The following is a 23,879-nucleotide window of genomic DNA, read 5'->3' on the forward strand; positions in this document are numbered from 1 at the left end:
ATGCATGCTCCATGAGCCTCAGATGTCTACGTTTTCAAGCAAAAGGCTAATTTACACTTTGGACCTGCTCATGCCTTGTCACCTCTGCTTAAACTACCCAAAGAAAAGGAGTCAGATGAATGCCAAACATGGGGACTATCCTTGTAACCACACACCTTGCCGCAGCCCACATTTTACACAGCCTTTGGAGAAAACGTCCACCATCTCCCCCACCTCTGGCCCAGAAAGACGTTGCATTTCTACTCTCCTGAGACTCAGTCTAGCTGCCTGTCTTTTACAGTCTCCTTCCATTCTCCAAATAGCGATAGCGGGTCTTTAAATGTCCTCTCACATTAGGGGCAGGCAGGAGGGAAGATGAAAGTTAGCAGCAGCAAAGCGCTCTGGATCCCACCGGCCAACAGTCTGTAGCTCCTACTGCTTCCCAGCCAGCCAGTACTCCTCCCTGAAAATATAGTCTCTAACTGGAAAAAAATCTTGGCTAACTCAGTAAATCCCATCCTTTCCCATTAGAGCATCTGCTCCGCTAGGTCTCCATCCTGCTGGGAGCCACAAGAAGTTGATATGTCCCAGCATGACCTGCAGGCTGTCGCCTGCGTGGCTCTGCCAGCCGGCCCTGCCATGCCACCCCCTCGAAGGGCACAGAGCCAGCTTGCTGGCACGGTGGCTCCCAGCATCCAACTCTACCTCTTGGCACACAGCAAGGCTTCCCACTGCAACAGCAGCACATGCCGGGCCGAGACCTCCGAAGGGAAGGAATAACACAGGGGGCTTTTGCTTCTTCGGGTCACCCTTCTGGTGAAAGGAAGGCGACCGCATCATCATTTTCATCACATGGAAATTAAGCGTGACCTGTTGCCTGTTAACAAGGTGCCAAGGCTGGCGTGGCAGTTTTTTTGTGTAGCTGGATGGCCAACACGAGGGTTATCCTCATGGCCAACACAACACCCTGGGCCTGGCATGGCTGCAGAGAAACGGGTGAGTCTGGAAGGGCTGGAAATGTGCGAGATGCAACTGTGAGTTTTAAGGTTTTGGGGATGGTGGAGGAACAGGATGGGGTAGGGGCAGGGATCCCAGACTTTTTCCACTTCAGATTATTATCCTCCGTCTTTGTTGTCCAGCTATGGGTCCAAATTCAATGTCAGAAATAAACGAGGACTTTGAAATACTAAACAGGAGTGGCTGCTCTTCTTTGGCAGGCAGTACAAAACAGGGTTTATCCAGTACTGCCTGGAAGCTGTACTGTTGCAAGGATTTTTCCTCCCTACCCTTCCTGCTCCTGCTTTCCTTCCTCTTGTGTCCCTCCCCCTCCCTTGCCTCTGGCCTAGGTACATGCATCCCAGTATTTACAGTTTAGCTCTTTATTGTGACACAGAATTTTTTGGTGTGTTTTGGAAATTGTCCTTGTAGAAGAATCTGCGGGGCAGACCAGAGAGACGGCTGATGTCGTCTGTGCCCAGTTGCGGGGTGGCCTCTGCATCCCACCGCCTCCAGCTAGAGCTCTTCAGAGATGAGAACAGCAGGGGCAGGCTTTCCCAACTGCCTTCTCAGTAGCTTTCTAGGAACTGATGGTTTGTCTTGTGTAAAATCCTCGTGGTGGAGAGGAAACAGCGATGACGAAGTCCTAGGAATCCTTCCTCACTGAGCTGGCTGGTCTACAGGGACTGGCTCCACAGCCAAGCCAGGTGAGATGGCTTCAAGTGGTAAAGTCTGGCTCAAGGGGACTCTTGTCCCTGACCTTCGAAAGGAAGTATGGCCTGGCAGCAGTCAGGGTGACTTGAGCCGACATGACCAGCAGCAAGCCTTCCTGTAGTACCAGTGAGAGCACAGCTTCACCTTCAGCACCAGCACACAGTTGGCCGTCGCTTTGTCTTCACAGTCTTCTTCTGGGGAGCAGAAGCATCGGCAGAAGGGGGTTAAAAAGGAGATGTGTGTCCCCAGCAGAGAGGTGGACAGAGCAGAGGGCTCCCAAGGTCTCCTCTCCCTCCCTGACCTCCCAGGCTTACCTGGTGCCTCTGTGGGGCACGGCTGTAGTTGGCACGTCTGCCTGGCTTCTGGTTTGGAAGTGGGGTCACAGCCCTGAGCCAGCGCTTCCCCCTGGTAACACTTCACCTCACGCAGTCGCACACCAGCACCACACGTCTTGCTGCACTGTCGGAATCGAGAGAGAGGAAAGGGATCACAAGAAGGATTTTTTTATTTTTCTATAGTTCCCAAGTGCGTTCTTCCAGTGAGGCCTCCCGGTCCCTGCTTTGGAGACTGTTCTTGAGGTTTGGGTCAAATTTCACACTGATCTCAAAATTATGTTCCCTTTTTGTTGCTGGAAGAGAGCCTCCCTGAGCCGTGGTTGGGGCAGAGCAAGGGAGGAGTTTGCTTTTATCTCTTTAATGCAACTCGGAATTGTCTTTGCTTAGAGTGTTGATGCTGTGATAGAAAATGGAGAAAATGGCTGCTGTGAGCCAGGCGCAGCTTCCCCTATCCACCCATTCCCTAAATGTGCCCCAGTTAAAATCAAGGGAAAGTAGGGAAAGACAGAACATTGACTCCTGGCAGAGGAGGAGACAGCTGTATTGCCCGCAGTGTGGTGCATGCTCTTGCTTGAGGCAATAATCCAGGTGCTCTAAAGTCTTCCCCAGCTCCCATGTGTCAGTCCTTCCACCTGCTGCCTGGTCTACAGAAGAGCAGAGCTCTTGGTCCCATCCAGACCTAACAAAGCCCTCAGCAGAACAGGCTGCTAGAAATCCTCAGTGCAAGTCATGCTTCATGAACCAGGGTTATGAGGCCTCCCGTCCCCCTTCCCCACCACCCCGAGCCCTACCTGAGACCAGGAGGTAGTGAACCACGTTGAACATGGCCTCCTGAAACAGGCAGCTTGTTCCTCAGGTTTCTGAGAGGCTTCACAGCGCTTCTCGGGGTACTCCCTGTACACACCATTCTCCAGGCCCGCACACAAGACAACCCGGGTTTTCATCCCTCGCCCACAGCTGGCATTGCACTGGGAAAGAGAAGGCAACAGCCAGGTAACAAATGATGCTCGTCAGCTGTAGAGCTTCAGGCTGCAGGTAAGATGACATCCTGCCCAGAAGCAAGGTGCTTAATGCATGTGCTAACACTAGTCTAATGGAAGTAGTGCTTCCCAGGTCACAAGAGCAATGGGTGTCAAGAGCAAAGGAGCCAAATTTCCTGAGGAGCGAAGACAAGAGCTGCTAATTAGTGTTTAGCCAGCACTGGGAATGCCGAATTCACCTTGGCTGGCCTTGAGAGCAGCTACCACAAGGGACCTGGAGCAGCCAAGGTAAGCCTACAAGAGGCTGTTTCTGTCTTATTTTATGTGTATCTATGTTCTCAAAAACCATGTAGCATATTCGTGTAGCAACCTACATCTTGGAGTACTGACAAGCTTTGCGTGGGCCCAAGGGACCCAAACTGACGCACGATTTGCATGGACAAGTACTGCTGAGCCCAAAGCTATGCCGGCTTAGCTGGGAGGACTCGCTCTCTCAAGACACCACCAAGAGAAGCAGCAGGAGGCAGGATCTGATTCTAGCTCAGCTCTGCAACCTGATGCCCATGGAGGCAGTTGCTAGTTTTGAGATTTCACTGCTTTGTGCCCTTCTTCACCACAGCAGGTGAAGCACAGCTGGCTTGCATCCGTCCTTAAGAGCTGATCAGCCCAGAGAAGACAGCAAAGGCAAAAAGCTGGCACACACAAAAGTGGGGAGCTCAGCTTGTCTTTCAGAGTTTGTTGAGGCTTTACCTTTGGTGGGACCAAAATCTTGGGAGGGGTAAGTACACGTTCTGGACAAAGAGCTCTGCTGAGATGTCTGCAAATGCCAGCTGGGAGCCAAAGGTGGGAGAGGTTTCCTTAGGACATTGCTGCCCTCCAATGGAGGTCCATGGGAAGGCAGCAAATGATAAAAACTATGGGGTGGCCTTCCCTCTTTCTAAAAGGAGCTAGCACAAGGGCACAGCTCCGTGGCCGGAGGTCACACCATACCATCTTGCTCTGCCAAGGGAGCCAGGCTCCCACCATCTCCTGTGGGATATAGGGTGGAAAGGAGGGTTGAGAACACAGGGCTGGGCTTGGCTTTACCTGGTCCCATTCCTGCTCCACCCAGTGTGCGGGGCAGTTCTTGTCTCCACACGGATGGACAGCCAGGGGTTTAGTGGCTGGGTCACACTGCGAGTTGGAGATCACTTTGCCCTCCAGGTTGCGACATGCGATGAAGCGGCTCATGCGTCCCTCACCACACGAACCTGAGCACTTGGAGGAATAAAGGGCATTTAGACACCTCTGAAAGCAAGAAGGTGTAGGGGTCAGGGTCAGTGGTGCCAGGAGACCGAAGTCCTGGGTCTAGCCTAGCCCTACCATTGAGACTATGGCACTGGACCCCAAGGGTTTTTAGAGGTACAAGTGGTCAGGGGCTTCCCTTCTCCAGGTGCCATGAGCTTCCCAGATTATTGAATGGAGCTCACTTCACAGCTAACCAAAATTTACAGCATGGAGAGGGAAAAATACAGATTATTCTAGTTCCTTTAGCTTAGCCTTTGCCAGAAGAGAGCAGCAGCATGACTGCCCACCTGCTCCCTCCCGCCAGCCCTGCACCCTCAGCATCAGGTGCAAGGAGAAGCAGACTCTGGACTCACCGGGCCCCAATCTGAAGTGGTCCAGCGGCGGTCACAGGGCGGGCCTGTGCACGTCTTCTCGCTGCTGGGCTTCTGGGACTCATCGCAGAGGGGTGCTTCCACCGAGCAACGCACCTCCCGCTTCATTGTCCCCTGCATGCCACACCGGGCTGAACACTGCAATGGCCATACAGAGTCAGCCCCGGGGCTCAGACGTAGAGAACAAGGGGGACAAGCAAAGGCAAGGGAGGAAGCTATGCCTCCTCCCCTTTCCCTCTGGCTGCACTAAGGGAGAGAGGAAGGGCCCCAGCAGGGACAGAAAAAGGTGAGTCCATCTCTATCTCTACTGCTTATTTATTTTGGGTCCTAGAGCTCCAATGCTCCAAGATGCTGATGCCTGGGCTGCTGTTCAAAGCCACTGGGCCATAAAGGATTTTGATTGGGTTTTAGCTTCTCTATATCCCCATTCACCCTTAGTTAGATCCTCTGGAAGAGGGAGGCAAAGCATCTTTCTGGCAGGGCTTTCATTTGGTCAACATCCTGCTTGAGACCTTAGAAAAATGTTTTGCAATGGCCTTTGTCTGCTGAGCACTGCCAGAACAGCAGAGCCACGGGTAAAGGCAGTCCTTGTTTCCCCAGGAGGCCGCTGGGCTTCCTCAGTGCCCAACATCTACCAGCCACCTTCCTCCAGGCCCCAGCCCAGCCCTAGCTGCTTACCTCTGGGAGCAAAGCTCCCCTGCTGCCTACCTCGGACCACTCGGAGAGCTCCCACTGGGGCCCACAGGCCTTGTTCTTGCAGGCTTTCCTCTCCATGGGCCTGGCCAGCCCAGCTGACTCACAGAGGTCATCATAAACAGAGCTGTCAAAGCCTGGAGCCAGCATCTTCCAGCAGCGCACAGTACGGTACTGGTAGCCCTCACCACAGGTCCTGGAGCATTCACTCCACCGGCTGGTCTCCCACCTCCACGAGCAGTCCCCAGGAGAGAAAGCACAGAGGAAAACCCAGGTAAGGTAAGGGGGTCAAGGGACACGGGGTGGCTGGGGACTCCCTCACTCAGTAGCTGCTGCTATGAATCTGCTCATCATGTATATATCTGCGTTGAGGTGGTGCTGGTCTTGAAAGCCAACTTTGCCCTTTGCAGGCAATTTAGACAGCAAGTTCCTTCCCTTTTTTTGCTTACAAGGGGATACAAGGGCTTAGCTATTTAAGTGTATCTTCCAGCCCAGAAAGGGCTGCATACCTTGAGCAGAAAATGATCCTTACAAAGATATGTTGTCCCCATGGACAGCTGATGTCATTTCCACTCACCTAGGCTGGCAATCTCTCCCTGTGCAAAATTCATGAGTGGGTTCTGGTCGGGTTAGGGCATCGCAGTACGTTTCATCCACTTCCACTCCGTCGTACCGGACACACATTGCATAGGAGGTGCTGATACCTGCTGGGCAATCAATACCCTCTCGGTCAGGCTCCATCAGATCCAATGGCCTCCTCCCACCATAATTAAATTACTGGTGCGCTCACTGAAAGTCTACCTGCCATTTTAAAAAAATACCAGTATTCTCTCCAACAGCCACCAAGGACCTCACATGATCTGTCACTTCAAGCCAAACCTACCTGAAGTACACGTGGAGCTGCAGGGGGCATAAGCCGAGACTTTCCACCGATACATGTCAGCCAAGCTAATGTCATCATGGCCCACAGGGCTCACATCAAACTCATTGCTGTGGAAAAAGGAGGTGGCGTGAGCTAAAAATGAAAAATTGCTGCAAACAAAATATAGTGAAATTCCTCCCCACTGTCTTTGAAAATGGGAAGAAACCCAGTGTTTCTGCTCTCTATCTACCCAACCTTGGGCAAGATGAACACTGATGAACAGAGACTGTAAAGCCTTGATCCACCTCCTGAATTTAACTAGCAAGGCTGTAGATAGCCATGGATCAACATCCCTCTGAGAGGAGGCATCGTTCATAGTGAGTCTTGTGTATATTATGGTCTTTCGACCATGCAGGCACCCTCAGCCTCAGCTCATATTATCACCTTGAAAGGTACGATGTTAGGTTGGAAAGGGGAGCTCAAGTGAGGTCCCTCTTCGTACCACATAACGTGGTGGGGAGAGTTCACGTGTGGCCTGCTAGAAACGTTTAAAAGTTGGCTCTCAGTCTCCTGCCAACTGTTTATTGAAGTTACAGAAGCTTATGTGCCCAGAGGAATGGGACAGAAGGTGCATGATGTGGTGGTAAATGTGTTTATGTGACATGCTAGAGACTCCTGGCCTTCTTTAGAATCGCATCAGTGTTGGCCTTGCAGGTCCTTCAGCACCCATTTAAATGGATCAGTTAGAGGCAGGGGGACCTGAAATATGTTCTAGGAGCTCTGTGTCAGACCAGTTGTGACAATTAGTCTTTGGAGGACACACCATTGGTCAAGCATCTACTGGAGCTGCCATGGATAGACACTGGTGAATGAGGACATCAAAGACAGCAGTGAGACTACCAGAGGATTGGCTTGACCCTCCCTCCCCAGCTAACCATGCTCCTGTTTTGCCAGGAAATCAAGTGCCACCTTTCAGTGCCAGGGGCTTGCAGAGGCTCTGCCTGGCTGATGTCCGTGGTTGGGCTGGCACCTAGCAAAGGGGTCTTCACAGATGCCATCCTGCTGTAGTTGGCTGCTTCCCCCTGACTCCCAGCAAATGCCTCCACCTTCAAGTCCTCCAGTGAGTTCTTACGGGCCGGCACTTTGTAGAGGCCCTGTGGCCACCGGGCAGCTGTCTCGGTCCATAGTCCTGCTGTGGAGTTCCTCGGGGCCAGCCTGGCTGCCAGCTGTTGCAGCTCCCTACAGAAGGCAGTGTGGTATGGGTCTCGATGACACAGTCGCCTGAAGAGACGAAGCCTGGAGGATGCTATGCGGTTGTTCTCTGAGAGCTCAGATCTCCTCATGCTGTAAGGTACAGCTGTGCTGATGGAAATTTGATTGAACCTGAGAGCTGCAGAAAAATACAGGAATGCTTTAACTATAATGGATGGCTTATACTTCAACATGCGGTATTTAACAAGGCAAAAAACATTCAGTATTTGTCCTCATAATCACAAATTGCCACCAGGGTGCACCAACAGGCCTTAATTGCCCTGACCAACCTCACACACTTTCTGCCCATTGCTCAGGAGCTCCATTTAAGCTCAGGCCCGGGCCTTCAGTCCTGGCCTGAGCAATGATGCAGGTGTACTTTGTCCCTAAATTGTTGTTTGCCTTTCCCAGACTCACCTCAAATTTGACTTGTCACCTTGCTTTTGACTATTGCTGGGACCTGTTGCTGTCACTGCCCTGCTTGCTAAGCTCAGGTGCCACGGGACTGCCCTGCCTGAGGGGGCACTGCCTGATCCATATTGAGGCCACCCTCTCCCAGCTCCCCTTCCCTTACAGAACTACTGGCCATTGCTGCTCCCTGACAGTCTCCACCCCACTATTAATCATCATTCCCTCCTGCCCACCCTGATGGTAAAGCCACCTTAGATTTCAAGACAGCCAGTGTGGGATGTCTGCTTTCAATGAATAAAATGGGAGAGAAGCAAAAACAAAGCAACCAACCCAACTCTGTTTCTCCACCAATCGCTGCTGCTTCCTCCTCCTCTTCCTCTCCTGCATTTGCATGGTAGACTTGTCTTATTTGGAAGTCATACTTCTCCTTCTCTTCACCTTGTTCCCAGCCCCAGTCCTGAGTCTGACTGGTGGAGTTGGTTTGGAAGAAGTGTGGGTGGCCAAAGCCTAAATCTTCATGCCCTTCTCTCAGAGGAAGCTGTTCACTGGTGTCATCTGGCGACAGGGAGAGCCAGGTGGCATTGAAGTCCTGGGCAGCTCTGGAGCTGGCTGGAATGGGATGGTTCTGGCTGGTCTCTCGTAGGTGATGATAGAGAGGTCTGTCTACAGCAGGGGCTGCAGTTCGGAGAGGTGGTGTCCGTGGTACAGTGTAGTCATAAGTTATGTGTGGCATTTTCCCATTAAAGTTATAGTACTGGAGAAAACATCGAAAGAAAACAAACGCATTTGTATTTTAAGGACTGTATCTCCCAGAGACCTCTTCTAGCCACACCCATTTTGTGACAGATGTTAAGAGAATATAGCATCCTCATAAATCCAAGAGGAAACCACCCCCAAGACAATATCTGGCTTCCTCAGCCACCTACACACTCAGGGTTGGCTTGGGAACCAGGTTAATATTCCCTTTGTCTGAGGGAGGCTTACAATTTTGGGACACACAAGATGTCCTCACATACCATGGCATTCAGAGACTGGTTAGTGGGCCCATGAGCTATGATATACTCCAGCCCATCTGAGTTCAGGCTCGAGGGCCGCCGGTACTTGAAGATCGTGCCAGCTACCCTGAAGTTCTGGGGGTTGTCAATGGCAGAGTTGCCGTTGAAGAAGAAATGCCCGGATTCATCTGCGAGTGCTTCAAAGAGAGAGAAAATGGACAAATGTGATGCTCCATGCAGAACACCAGGGCTGCACTGGCACTGAGGAGAACAAACAGCTCCTGATTGAGAAAAGCCCGACAGAAAAAGAACCGCAGGCCCTCCAGCGTTCATCTTCTGCATCAGGTCAGATCAGCAGTGTTCAATGCCTGCTGCTTTCATTTCTCTTTCCAACAAGAGCACAAATGTCTTCACAACAGAGATTGCCCATAGTGAGCTTGGCTTCCAAATACCCTTCCTGCCGCTGGCTGCTGGAGATGTGGTAGACTTGGTTTACAGAGAGATGAAGTGCCCCTGTGCTACCCTGGAGGAAATGCTGACAGATAGGTCTCTTGCAGCACAGATGGGAGTGCTCAGAGCCCTCCTCCCACCGCCCAGGGAGCTAAACTGGGATCTCCACATCCATCTGGTTCCTCTGCTTACCTAGGATGTTTTCTGTTTTTCTGCGCTCAATGATGAGGATGTCCGTGGCACCAGCAGGGATGTTGGTGATGAACACATAACCTGAGGAATGGGAACAGAGGGTGAGCAAAACGATGAGGATAGAATAAAAAGGTCTGGGTAGGAAAAGCAGCTTGTGGGAAAAGTGTGTATGTAGGAGGGCACTGCCCTTCAGGGGCAGGACGCTAAGGTCATAAATGCATGTTGCACCAGTCTGTCAGCTCTAATCCCAGCTCCCCTCTGAAGTCCCATTAGAGATCACCATTACAGGTCTGTCAGGCTCAGCCTGAGCACTGCTGGGTTTGGAGTCAGGAAGGAACTGCACAAGTGTAACAGTCTGGCTTTAAATGTGTGGATGAATTTGCTCTCATGCTCTTTCTGGCAAGGGCACAGAAAAAGCTTACTAGTGATCAGGGCTGATATTGAACAGAGGATGGAAAAGACCATAGGTCCCCTCAGCTCCTGACTCAATGGAATTTGTCTCAGGAGTAGCATAAAAATTGACCTTTAAAGGGAGAGGAAATAAGAAGGCTCTTAAAGTTACGTGGTTTGGCAGCTTGTATTTCCTTTTAGAAAGGCAGGTCTTGTCCGTTCTGTAAGATTTTATGAGGACTGGAACGGGAAGCCAAAACTGTATTGGTACTGCTAGAGGGGTTAGTGCCATTACCCATGGTCTGGAAAGGGGCCCAAGTGCTTTTCTAGTCTGTAGAGAGTAGGGCAGACTACTGAAACAACAACAGTGTGAAACCATGTTCCAAAACATCCTCAAACCACAGTTAATTAATTACTAATGAGCATACCACAGTCTATTCCTTCTGTGGGTGGAGGAACAGGCCATGAGGTTGCAAGAGATGAATCTCAGCCCAGTTTCAGAGGGACAGTCCCTCAGCTGTGCCAGCCGTAGGACTGGAGAAAGCAAGAGACTAAGTGTAGGCTGAAACAAACCCTGTGACCCTCATCATAGGAGCTTAAGTTTCAAATGAACACGTAGCACAAATAAAAGAAGATTCATTGATCTCTTCACATTATCTGAGTTGGGCAAGGTGCCAAAATCAATAGGAACAAACAGATCCCCAGCTGCTTCCTATTGTAAAGAGGTGAAGAGAAACCTTACCAACCTAATATACAGCACATCAAACCAATCTCCTCTGATGATTAAGTGAAAAGGACAAAATACAGGCATTTAAGCAGGGGTGGCACTCTTCAGCTCTTTCCACCAAGCAGCTGGGAAACTCCTACCCGCATTCAAGCCAGTTACCCTCCATGCCAGCTGGTGGTAAGAAGTAGCAGGTGAAGTCTCCGGACTGTGGTAGCAGGGAGTACCTATCTGTGAGATTGCCTTTCGGAAGCTGCCCGAGACACGGTGGCAAGTGCTGCCGTCCCCTCCACACACCCTGCATCTGTCCATCGTCCGGGGTGAGTACAGGCTCCCATCACACCCAACTGGCTGCAAAGAATAAAGCAAGAGAGGGTTTCCTGGGGCTGGCTTATCTCCACAGGTCAGGGTCTTTTCAGGAAATGCCACCATGCTCTGTTGGTGAGGTTCAGGGGGATTTGAGTATGTTAGCTTGGAGTGAAGTAATGAATGAATCCAACGCAGCAGAAATTCACCTTTATAACTTGCGACCATCTACACTGTGCCCCTGAACCTGGGGCGGGGGCTTGTGTGTGTAGGTGAATGGAGTAAGACTGGGGTAAGCTGTTTCAATTCCTTCTGTCTCTGCATTTAGGCATGTCCTCCTCACTAATGTAGTGATGTAAATCAACCTCCAGGAGATGCTGGATCAAAGGCAGACCTGCCTGAGGTTGTAAGGCATTTCTCTGTGACACTATATACAATCAACCTTCATCTTTGCCATTTGGGGGAAAAATCAAAAGTAAGATTTTATTTTTTTTTTACATTTTGGATGACTACGAAAACAAACCTGCAGTTCTAGTCTCTGTGCTGGGAGGAAAGTGCTGTCACTCAGTGGGAACACATGGACGTACCTAATTCCTTTTGTGTGAACCTCTCTGCTCTGCTCTAGCCCATGGGCATTCAAGAGTGAATGTAATTACTCCCTGCCAGACCTCAGTTTCAATTCCCTGCTGAGACCCCTGGACTTGCGATGACCAGCAGGTCCAGCCATGCACTTACAATCCTGACTTCTGTACTCCTTCCTCCCAGAGCCTCACCTCACACTTCCCATTGATGCAGACCCCTTGATAGGTCCTGTCCTTGCAGGAGGTACCATCCTGTGCTCGGGCCATCAGCTGCCTCTCTCCATTCCGGGTGGTGCATTGGAGGTCACATGGCTTGTTGGAGATACTGGTGTAGTCATCTGAAGGGACAGAGGCAGAAAGTCACCAGGCAGATCAAGGTGCTCAGAGACGGGCAGTGAGGAAGGGGACTTTGCTCTTATCCATACTGATGGTTTGATACCACCTTGGATGTTCTTGCTGCTTGAGATGAGACCCCAAAGCTACAGATTTTGTAGTACTAAAGGGGGTATGAGGCTGCAGCTGGGGACCATGCCTAGCAGAAATGCTTCTTGCTGGCAAACCCTCTTCCCTGCCATAACCCCTCCCCTTTGCAGTGCCATCCTCTGTGCCAGACACGGGAATCTGTTTCAGTAGATCCCAGGCCACAAATAAATACACAAGAGCAAGCAAGACCTGTATGAGGGGTACTGACTGTACTGACTCCGTGTAGCTGAGCAACTGAAGCTAGAGGTGCAGATGTTCTCCATCCTTTGGTAGCTAACGGAAAGAGAAAAACATGTGGGTCCAGAGAGTAATATCTTAGGTGAGCTCAGTCTGGGCCTCAAGGACCATCTGGCAACCTACATGATGCAATTTGTCTTGCCTGTGCAGGAAACGGACAGGCATCCTGTTCAGAACAACCCACCACCAACCCAGTGGGAAGCATGCTGGGTGACAGAGGCAGCCAAAATGGGAGAAGGCACAAAGAGCGTGAACACCCACTCTGCCAAGATGACTGTTGGTTAGCCAAGACAACTCAGAGAAGCCTGTGTCCTGTCTGCCCACCAGTGCTTGCTGAAGTAGGATCCAAAACAGGAGCAATGTGGTGAGAGAGGAGGCCTGGCTGGGTGGAGCGGTTCTGTGAAGAGACAGGGAACGATTTCTCCAAAGCAGGGAGCATAGGGAAGCACTTCCAGACCAGCCAGGAGCATCCATGCCTTGTCCCCTGGGACCTTCCCCTTCTCCTGTGTCTGAGAAGATCCTGGGGGTGTTTTCTCACCCTGATCCTCTGTGTGAAGCTGTGGAAACCCACCTGGATAGAGGGGCATCCAGTGGTAGTAGCGTTTCCCAAAGGCTTTGGCATTGAAACTGGAGCACTGCTGCTGTTTGAAGCTTGCTGTGTTGGCTGGGCAGGGCTACGGAGGGAATAAATGTGATCAAAAGCTCCCTACGTCACAGCCACGGTTGTGACAGATGCTTGTCCCTGCTGCATCCTTGGAGGATGAAAAAACCCTGTCCACCCTGGAAGGAATCAGTGATGGACTTTGAGGTGCCATAATCCAGGCAGAAAGCCCAGGCCTCCATTGGCAAGGCCCCCTCAAACAGCTATATTTAACAGTCATGCAAAAATTACTTCCAGCAAAGGGAAAAGCACACTGGAAAAGCTTCATCCCTCCCCCCACCTCACAACAGGTATGATTTTATATCCTTTTCCCCACCTCTTGGTCCCAGAGAGTAGAGCCCATCTCTCACATCTTCAAAGGCACACTGTCAACTACTCCAGGAGTGGATCGTACCCCTGGTCTGCACTCCTCTGACGGACCAGTCGCACCCTGAATGCTGGTGCTCTGGCAGCTCCAAGTGTGACCCCCTGAGTCTCACATCCCTTAGTAAGGACCATTCGGTACTGGAAGTGGTTCTCACCTGCTGCTGGCACAGTTGGTAGCGCTTGGCTTGACCAACACACATGGTGCTGTTTGTTCCCTGGGGCATCTGGAGCCTGCAGAGCATAAATAAAATGAGCTGGAGATCTGTGAAGTACTAATGTGTTGAAGATGGCAGAGAAGTCAGGCCTGACTTAACGGGGAGAAGTGAGGCAGGCATTTTATCAGAGCAAAGCTTTCTGGACCTAGACTAGCCGACATCTCCTGTGAAACACATTTTCAGTGCTCTTAGGTGGACAGTGATTTTAAGCTACTCTTGTTTTGAGGCAGATTGAGCAGACAGGGAGCCGCTGCAGTATGACCACCACTGTGTCCCTTCACTCTGAGGTCCAAAAGGGCTGATGTGACAAAAAGACAATAGACCCTGATGATCCATCACTCCCATGGAAGCACCCAGGATATTCAGTGATTTCACTGTGCAGTAGGCAGAGAGATGACACTTCTCATTGGGACTGGCCACATTAGAAGATTAGGACAAAAGGCTTGATGCCAACGATGGACAAAAACCACAGGAATTTCTCAACACTTGATGTTTTACCTCTGGACCGCAGGAATTATCCAGGGGATACTGGACTCCTTGACTGATGCAAAAGCAAAAAAAATCTTGAAAGCTGGGAAGACATAGGGAGAATGGCTGAGACCACAAATTAAGGCAATGTGGTCTGTGTAAAGATCAGCAGCAGCCACTGCATTAACAGCATCGGGAACTTGGGATGCACTATGTAAAGAGGAACCCCATAAGCATATTCAAGCTGGACTGGCTAGAGGCACTGCAGCTGTACCTCCAGAGCAATGCTTGACACAATTTAGGCTTGACACAATTTAGGCAAAGCCTAAATTTGCACCAAAAGGCTTGAAAACTGCCATCCCTTTCAGCTGAAGCAGAGGCTACCTGCAGACTCAGGCAGAAATTGTTTTGTGGGCATATTTGTCTTACACTTAAGCCATTTTCCTTGAAGCTGCAGAAACCTTTTGGCTGGGTTTTATGCTGGGCTTTTTAAAAAAAAATTCAGACTTGAACCCTGTATTAAAATGCCACAGAAAATCCTTCCCCAGCTGTGGAGTCAAGGATAGAAGAGATGCCAAATGGAAGGGAAAAATCTCTCTCCTGGCAGCAGGCAAAGGGCAGAAGGGCTGCTCTGGCTGTGCAGAGTGTGGGGACAGCCCCAGGCTCCCTCCCGCCCTCTGTTTCCCGCTGCTCTCCCATAATAGCCACGGTGTGCTGGGGAGGAGGAGCAGTGGCGGAGACATAGGCAAGCCCAGTTGGTGGGGAGGCTGCGTCCAGATGGAATGTACCACAGCACATCTGGACCCTCACCATGCTGCCAACCAGCCCACATAAAAGAAGTTTTCTGCTGCAGGAAGGAAAACAGGTTGAGGGTCCTAGCTTGAGCTTCCTCCACTCAGCAGTGCATTCATGCAGAAGGGAAAGGGGCCGAGCATGGGGCAGGCAGCCTCCATGGGCTTGCTGTGCTGCAGGATGCTCTCATTAATATCTCAGGACCCTGGAGCAGCAGGTTAGTGAGATGCCTGAGGAGGAGGAAGGCTTGGTGGCAAGGTGACTCGGAGAGGACAGCAGGAGTTCAGGCAGCTGAAGTTTCCCAGCTCTCCCCACTCCTGCAAACCCAGTCCAACCCAGTCCAGGACTGTAGCAGCCGTAGGGGACAAATGGATACGCTGTTAGGTGACAGCCAGATAAATGACAGAGGGGAAAAAAAAACTTGCAAGCTCTGCACAGAATAAAGAGGGGAAATTGCTGAGACATGGCTGAGCTGGCTGCTGCCAGGAGTAAATCAAGTCCCCGGAGGTGTCTGGGAATATGTACCCACATCCTTAGCATAGGAACTGGCTGCAAATCAGTTTTAGGGGGGTCAAAGCAGCCACGGTAAGCGAGGGTTTGAGAAGGAAAGGGAAAGAGGAATAGAGCTAGCCTTCTCCAGCCCACAACCCCACCATCTTCAAGATTTTTCCTTCCATTTGGCTTCTCTTCTATCCTTGACTCCACATTTTCCTGCAGACCCCAAGAGGGGACCAACCCCTTGCTCCCCATCACATGAGCCAGGCTGAGCGGGTGATGTGTTCAGGGGGCCTGTTGCCTGCCCCACTGCAGGGTGCTTCTCCCTTGTCAGCCCTCCCCCCCACCACCTCCTTGACACCTACACCATGGGAAACGGCCACTTTCCTTTTCAAGAGGCCGCAGAAGAGGGAACAGCCAACTCTACAAACCCAGGAGGTTCGACACCAAAACACAGGTCGGGGGCACCTCATTTCCCCTCTGCCACTTGAGACCTGGCCAAGGGCTCAAGCTGGGACACGACTCACCTCTGCTGCAAGCAGTGCCTCTCCCGGGACATCACACCTCCCCCGCAGGACCGGGAGCAGGTGGACCAGGAGCTCCACTCTCCCCACCACTTGGTGACTTCTTCATCCCAGGGTCCAGCTCCATCTGCTGCCTCACTACTGTCCTGACAGAAACAAGAGCATGGTTAGCTGGAGAACCTGGCTCCTCACCACCCCAGACAAAGAAGGGCCTTCCAAAGGCAGCTCCCCAGGGATTGTGTCACCTGGATGCCTTCTAAATGGGCAGCACTGGGACAACCGTGGCAGGATCAGGCCCCTGTAGGGCCACACCAGGCTCACGCATCTCAAAATTCAAATTTCCCACCAAGACTGAGTTATGCATGGGAAGGGGGATGCCTCTGGAATCTCACGACATGATATAGAGAAGAGCTGTCAGGCTGGGCATGTGTGACAGTAACACCACCTGCAGCCTGACCCCATCAGCATCAATCTCAGCCCAGGTCACACAGAACAGCAGATCACAGCTCACGCTGCCCACCTGGGTCTGACGCACAGTCAGGAGACAAGAGGAAGAGCTGCGGTGCTTGCCTGCGTGGAGGCCTGCCTGCAGGAAAGCTGGGGGTAGGACTGGAGTTGCACTTCAACAAATAAACTTTGTGACTAAATCAGCTCAGGTCCAAGCTCCTCACCCTCCAAACCTCAAAAAAGTAATTTTCAAGAGTGCTTCAGAACCAGAGCCTTCTGCAATTGCTGTTGTCCCCTCTCCCCATGCACCTCACTACGCTCAGAGGAGGACTGCTCCCTCTCTTAGCATGCCTCACTGGGGCTGAGCCTTTAAATTTGGCAAACCTGAGCCCTTTTGGCCCCAACATGGTAATTGCAGCAGGCTGTTGTTGACTGTGCCACCACAATTCCCAGCAGGTAAGTTATTCTGTGTTTTAGCTGGGTTTTTTTTGCTTGCAATATTTTCCTGTTTAGCGTCTGATGGCCTAAAAGCTCCTGCGGACTTTGGCAAACTAGCCTGTGCAGGAACTAATTTTGCTGTTTACTGAAATACAGCTGTGAGTAGTGTTAAATGCAGCGATGAGTTTAACGTGGATCAGTGTTTGGAAGGGATTTATCCAACTGAAAATGCTGACAGCATTTCAGTATTAGTAGAAGAAAATGAATAATCTCTGTGTGTGTGAAGTCTGCTACGTTAAAGTAAGGGCTCAGAGAAGTTTTATCAGTGCTACTATTAGCAAAACACGCTGGTTTGTGGCAGTGGCTGATAGTCTGGTTGCAAAGAACCGATTTGCAGAGCGTAATTGATGGATGTGAAAGAAAACTCAGCAGGATTTACTCATCACTAAATGTGCTCTGTTCACTATTCTGGTTGACCATGTCTTGGCTTTATGCTCTTTCATGGTGTAATAAAGCCAAAGTGTTCTTCATCTTGCAGTGTAATTCCTGCCTGAGAACTTGTTGTTTCTACAGCTTCTGCCACCGGAACATCCTCTGGGCAGAGGAGATGCAGCTGGTTTTATGCAAATGTTTTTAAGTTGTAACTTAGCATGGTTGAAATGCGCATAGTGTCTCTTCTTGGTGATAGCCAAAGCATGTTGAAAGTAACCTAACTCCGCTGCAAAAAAGCACTGTGTTACCTGATGCTTTACTCTCTAGTGATTACAATAGTTGATTTCAAAAACAATACAAAAAACCTCTTTGCTGTACTTGGATGTCCTGGCTGGAGTTGACTTGCCTGACAGGGACCAAATGCTGAGGCTGGCAGCTGAGTTGCTCAAGAGAAAAACAAAATTTAAAAGAAACAGATGTGTTTTCAAAAATATCTTTTTCTCTTCTTCCAAATTATCATCTCGACCTACATCCTACGAGAATTTTTCTCTGTGTATTATCAGACTGTAAATGGAAATGCTGACTGTGTAGCTTCCACATTTACAAAGAAAAGAAACCAGAGGTCTCTTAATGTGAAGTATTTTCAGCTAAAATCTTTCCCTGACCTCTTCTCTGCTGCTCTGTGATAAGCATCTCAAGGCCTGTGGAGGAAGAGCTCTTCACAACTGTCAGGAAGGAGAATGCCAATGATTGATCTGGTGTCTGCGGAGAGCTAAGCGCAATACAGATTCTCCCATAGCTGGGGTAATAATCAAACCTGGTGTCTTACCACTTCACTGAGTAGTTAAATGAGGTGCATGGGACCAAAAGCTGCAATATTTACACAGCTTTTCCCCAGGTGGCAATAAAAATCTGTGTAGCTATAATCTGCAAGATAGTCCTGCCCCGGATATCTTACAATCCAAATAGGTGAGATGGGACAGAAGGGAAATGGGTGAAGGGAAGTGAAATAGCCTGTTCTACTGTTCCCTGGATTTGAGAAAGCCTTTGTGTATTTGGAATGGTGTGAAGCTGCAGGTGCCTTTTCAGGTTTACTCGTCTCTGGTGTTTTGCCTTGATGCAAGGAGACTTGGCATGTGGTGGCAGAGCTGAGGTTTGGGGAAGATCAGCGTCTCCACCTTCGTGTACCTCTTTCTTCCAGTTAGAATAGGACACATTTATCTCTGCGCTATGACTTTCAGGAATGACAGGAGCCCAAATTAAGATTTACTGAAGGATGTTAGCCAGAGAGACTCTTTTTTTTTTTTCCCTAATAAAATGTGTTCCCCTGTATCCATAGGCCCTTGTTCCTGCTTCCTCTCCACGCTGGAGGAATCAATCACTTTTTAAATAGATTGATTTGGCTCTCAGGTTTTCCATGACCAAGCTCCCTTGCCAGTCCTTGCCTAATAGCATTTATTTCCTTGTGTAAGCAAGGACAATGCTGAGCTGTCCCCTTGGCCAGCGAGACTTACGGCATGACTGCCTCCGAGGCCTAGGCCTGGTGACATGGAGGGGGAGCTTCAGGTACTTACAGCTGGGACAACTGGTTCCAATCTGTGCTGAATTTATTATATTGTCAGAAATAAATCTGCATTAACCATGACACACAAATGGTTCTTGTTTTTAATTAGAGATAGTTGCATTTTCCAAATTTCCAGATAATAAATTAAGGACCGTGGGGCAGACTCCAGATTAGATTAGCTCCTAGTTTTAGTTTCCCAAGTCCCTCAGCAAATCCCAAGAGTTACCTTCTGGCTGAGTGAACCCCACCACCTCCTCCTTGGAGAAGGAGAAATCAAAGGGGCTTTACAACAACCCTTTTGCACTCTCCTGGTTATGGGAGATGCTGAAGCTGCTCTAACTTGCACTCTGCTGCAGGATCACAGAAACGGCGCAGGCCAGAAACACCGCAGCAGGAGACGGGCACAGGTCCAGCCTCTGTAAACTTGGCTTTGCCTGGGCTTGGGTGAGGAGGGCTCTGCCTGAAGGACGCAAGAGGGTCAGGTACGATTCCTTAGGTGATGAGGAATATAAGGCCTAGAATTTACATCCGCAGAAAAGACAGACCATGTTCCAGTTCAGCCAGGTGCTCTCCGCAAGAATTTCCCCTGAGGCGTTTGTGGCTTGGCACGTGGTGATTATACAGCTGCAGTTCTTCCTCTCTGAGGCTAACCGAGTTATTTCGGTGCCTCTGCGCCTACGCTGGAGGCCATGCAACTGAGTGGGTGAGGGCTGCCCTCCTTGCTGGGGGCACCAGAGCTTTAAAACGCAACGTGCAGGGAACTTTTTTCCAGGATAAAATATCTGTCTCCAGATTTGCCAATATCAATGGTGAGTAGGACTCGGGAGGTGATCGTCCCCCTGTACTCGGCGCTGGTGAGGCCCCACCTCGAGGGCTGTGTCCAGTTGTGGGCCCCTCACCACAAAAAAGATATTGAGGTGCTGGAGCAGGTCCAGAGAAGGGCAACGAAGCTGGTGAGGGGTCTGGAGAGCAAGTCTTATGAGGAGAGGCTGAGGGAGCTGGGGTTGTTCAGCCTGGAGAAAAGGAGGCTGAGGGGAGACCTTAATGGCTCTCTACAACTGCCTGAAAGGAGCTTGTAGAGAGGCGGGGGTCGGTCTCTTCTCCCAAGTCACAGGCGATAGAACAAGAGGAGATGGCCTCAAGTTGTGCCAGGGGACACTCAGTTTGGATATTAGGAAAAATTTTTACACTGAAAGGATTACTGAGCATTGGAATGGGCTGCCCAGGGAAGTGGTTGAGTCACCATCCCTGGAGGTATTCAAAAGACGGGTTGACATAGTGCTTAGTGACATGGTTTAGTGATGTGGTTTTTTGTTATTGTTTTTTATCAGAGTTAGGTTGATGGTTGGACTAGATAACCTTAAAGGTCCCTTCCAACCTAGACAATTCTATGGTTCTATGACAGTCTCTAAGCCAGCATCACTGAAAGCTTCTTCTGTCTAACTGGAGACTCAGCAGCTGCTTCCCCTCTCCCCCCCTGCCAAACAAAGGCTGCCACAAACAAAATGCTTCAGCCCTGCAAAGAAGGGTGGGCCTGGACTGACATCCTATCAGATTTCCAGGCGGTCTTTCTGAAGGGCTGAAAGAGATAAAATAAATTCTCCGCTGACTCTCTGTCATGCTTTGGATCAGCTCTGAGCTATGCTGGGTTTCCCAGAAACCTGGGGATAATTGCAATTACTGTGTCGTTGGCCTAGTCTCCCGTGTTGCTTATTGTTGTGCTTAATCTTGAGATTCATTAGAGCCTGGGTGCCGGAAAAAAGCTGTCTGGGAAGAGAGACCACAAACATGCCTGTCTAGTTCCCTTAATAGAGGAGCTGGGGGGGTGGGAAGGCTCTCTGCTGCAGTCTGGCATGCCTTAAACACTGGCCCACCACTGAAGGGCACAGTAGATGCCATAAACTCTTCTGCTCGACCTTGTCAGAGCTTATAAGACTACTACAAACAGCAGCTGAAAATCAAATGAATTCTTCACAGATCTTTTCTGAGGACATTAACTGCGTGTCCTCTACGAAAAATTTCCATGATCCCTTTACCTAAGGGCATCTCTCTGGAGCAAACCACACTACTTGCTGAAATAATACTAAGTAGCTTCAGATGTCTTAATGCCTGGAACAGACATCAGATTATTATCTGGAAATGAATGACCATGTTCAGCCCCCCTGGTTTGGGTTCCCTGTGTCACACTCTGACTAAAGCTGTGGTAATAGACTCTACCACAGCCCTGAAAAAAAAAAACAATAGTATTTGCAATTGTGCCCTGATGTTTTACAAAAGAATTGGTGTTTGTGTAAAGCTATTTCTCATCCTGTCATTGTTTTATCCTATTTGGGTAGACTAGATAGCTTGTATGAGAGATTCAATGTTGGACGCAGACACAAACCCAAATTTTGCTTAGAAAAACTGAAACAAGATATTTGAGAAGGAGTTTCCCAAGAGGGGAAGGTACCCTGAGGTAAAATGAGCAATACAGAATAATTTTTACAGGATCTGAAAGAACAATCGGGGGAAAAATGGTAAGCTTGCTAAAGATGTGATACTGCAGCAGATAAGAAACAGAAATCTGGACATATAATGAGGCACAGATGAGAAGCAAATTAGAAAGCAGCCGAACAGAAGCCAGTGGAGAACTATCAAGTACTGTTCATAATCCTACCGTGAACGAAAGCTCACAGGCAAGTGCTGCATGTCATTTTAAAATGCTTGACTCAAGTCAGTGCGGTCATTCCCTTCAAGTGGGATAACGCACTTATTCTGGGGCAAGCCACTAGAAAGGATCAAAATCTGTGAAGGAGAAAAAGGGAGTAACAGGCGGTGTGCATGAGAGGCATCTCTATCCTCAGGTTTTTCCAAAGGTATTGAATGTAGGAATTCCTTCCATGTAGGAAGGAACTTGCTTACCCTATCTACAGATTGAAGCTTTTTATGGACACTCTTTGTATAATCATGTTGCATATACAAAACCGGGCAGCAAGAGGAATTGCAGGCTAATCCCCTAATGATCATTTTGTGTACTGTCTTGCACCAGAGACACCAATTAATACTGCCAACCACATCTGCCAGGCCAACTTGCACCATGCAATCCTTGATGAGAGAGCTCTGCGAGGATCTCCTGCAGTACGGGAGTCTTCGGGGCAGACCAGGCAACAGTGCCAGTGTGTGTTTGCCCTGGGGAGGGCTAAGCAGCCCTGTTCCCAGCCCCGGATGCCCTTGTCTTAGGTGCTGTACAAACACAGCTGCTGGGGGCAGGGAGAATCACGAGCAGCCAAGGCTTGTGTACACATGTTGATGGAGGAGTCCATCCAGGTCAGTTCTCAATGAAGGACTTCGTATCTTTTTAGCTTGACCTGGATTGCTCTGCCTGAGGCTTCTCTCTGACTTAGCCCTACAGTTAAGGCTGTAAGGCTTACCCCTACAGTTAAGGGGTAAGCAGAGCAGGCAGCGAACGTGTATGAAGGTAAAAACGCAATGGAAACAAGACACTTAGGCTTTATAACAAAGACAACCCCAGAACAGGAGACTGCTGCTCTTCAAACCTGGGTCATCTGCAGTAAAGCTGATGGTCTCCTCTGCGTTTAAGATAGATAGCTCATGTGTGGTTGCTTCACCCCAGCCATGGCTTTATCTTGGGGGAGGGTGGGAAACGCAACCCAAAACCCCTCTTCCTTTAGCACAGCGGAATCCCTTTAGCAGGACAGAAATGCGGCTGAGTTCCCCTCGGGAAACGGGAGCGCCGAGCCACAATGCGGGCAGTGACCCGTGAAGGCAGGGGCACAGCCGGCGCCCTGCGAAGCTGGGATTTCTGCCTCCCCTGCCACAATGATGGGGGGGGGGGCCGCGGATTCTCCCAGGCCTCGGGAAGGAGAAGGGGACTGACCGGCAGAAGGGTTTCGGCGCTGCTGTGAAGCAAGTGCCATGGGGAGGGAGGGCCAGGCTGAGGAGGTCCTTTGTGGAGGAGAGCAGAGACGAAGGGAGCGTGGGGCTTCGATGCCCAGACGTGCGCCCCACAGTTAGCAGAGAAAGTGGCTGCCTAAACCCACAGCTCGGGGTGGCAGGAGGGAGAGGGAAGAGGAAAATCTAGTCTGTTTTCAGCCCTAAAGTAGAGTCAACGCCTCTGCTAGGGATGAACGTGGGGGGCAGCCTCCAGTGAACGCCCAACCAGGGAAAGGCCTTGCTCCCCTACGGTTCCTCTGGTCACACTGGGAAGCCACCTCAGGCGTCCTCACCCGCCGTCGGTCTTTTCTTAGCGTCAGGCCGCTGGAGACCGGGCAGAGTCCAGTCCCCGGGGTAAATGTGGGGAGGGGAGACACGACAAAACCCCCTTCTCGAGTCCGAGGGACAGCGGCGGGAGGTGCCCCAAATCCAGACTGTCCCCGCTAGGAACCAGGAACCTGCGGGGAAGGGCAAAGGCGCCGCCGCCGCTCCCCCGGGCGGGCCGGGCCACCCAGCCCCGCGCAGGCCCGCGGCGGCCGGGACCGGCCCCGCCAGCTCGGAGCGCCCCTCCTGGCCCCGGCTCCCCGAGGGGAGGGAAGGAAGGAAGGAGGGAAGGAGGGAGAGAGAGAGGGGAGGCTCTGCCGCCGCCGGCCCACCCGCCGCCGCTTACCTTAGCGCCGAGGGGGGCGGCGGCGCTGAGGAGGAGGAGGAGGAGGAGGCGGAGAAGGCGGCGGCGGGGAGCGGCGGCCATGCCGCGCTGCTGCTGCTGCTGCAGCCGCCGCGGAGGAGGCGGCGAGGCGGCGGGGCGGCCCACCAGCGGCGGTAGCAGGAGCAGCCGCCGCCGGAGCGCGGGCCGGCATGGCTGAGGGAGTTAATGACTTTACAACCTGCCGGGTGGCGGGCGGCGACCCGCGGCGCGGCCGCTCGGCGGGGGATGGGGATGGGAATGGGGGGGGGCTGGCGGTTCTCAAGCCCCGCCGCCCCGGGGCTCGGCCCCGCGTCCCGCCTGCGAGCTGTGGGGCAAGGCAGGGGGGCGGGCAGCCTGAGCCTGCCCCCTCGTACCGCCCTGCCCGCCGCCCGGCCCTGCCTGCATTTCGCTGGCTGCTTTTTGGAGCTGCTTGGCGGCCCCCGCAGCGTCCCGGGGCAGCGGCGTGGCACAGCCGGCCGTCCCTGTTGAGCCACCCGCGGGCTCGGTCGCCCGGGCCGCCCCCTGCCCCACGCAAACCCCTCGCTCCCAAGCGAAGCCCTCCTTTCGTTTCCTCCTCCACAAAACCCCCGTGCTATCCGATTCCTGCCCTTTCTGGGCA

The 23,879-nt window shown here is 51.3% G+C and overlaps 1 protein-coding gene across 1 annotated transcript; it reads right to left on the reverse strand.

Moving 5' to 3' along the window:
- Window positions 1–1,345: 1,345 nt before the first annotated feature.
- LOC141467538 (ADAMTS-like protein 2) lies at window positions 1,346–23,432 on the reverse strand. The gene is given in 19 exon segments (XM_074152129.1): window positions 1,346–1,883; window positions 2,004–2,148; window positions 2,816–2,992; window positions 4,091–4,261; window positions 4,645–4,800; window positions 5,371–5,584; window positions 5,933–6,062; window positions 6,239–6,345; window positions 7,187–7,607; window positions 8,210–8,633; window positions 8,896–9,071; window positions 9,517–9,597; window positions 10,858–10,981; window positions 11,710–11,855; window positions 12,809–12,911; window positions 13,420–13,495; window positions 15,762–15,899; window positions 23,243–23,373; window positions 23,376–23,432. Coding segments are annotated over 19 exon segments (3,096 nt in total). The 3' UTR covers window positions 1,346–1,764.
- Between the last annotated feature and the right edge of the window lie 447 nt (window positions 23,433–23,879).

Source organism: Numenius arquata, chromosome 8 (genome assembly GCF_964106895.1).
Source record: "Numenius arquata chromosome 8, bNumArq3.hap1.1, whole genome shotgun sequence".
In the NCBI taxonomy this organism is placed as follows: Eukaryota; Metazoa; Chordata; class Aves; order Charadriiformes; family Scolopacidae; genus Numenius; species Numenius arquata.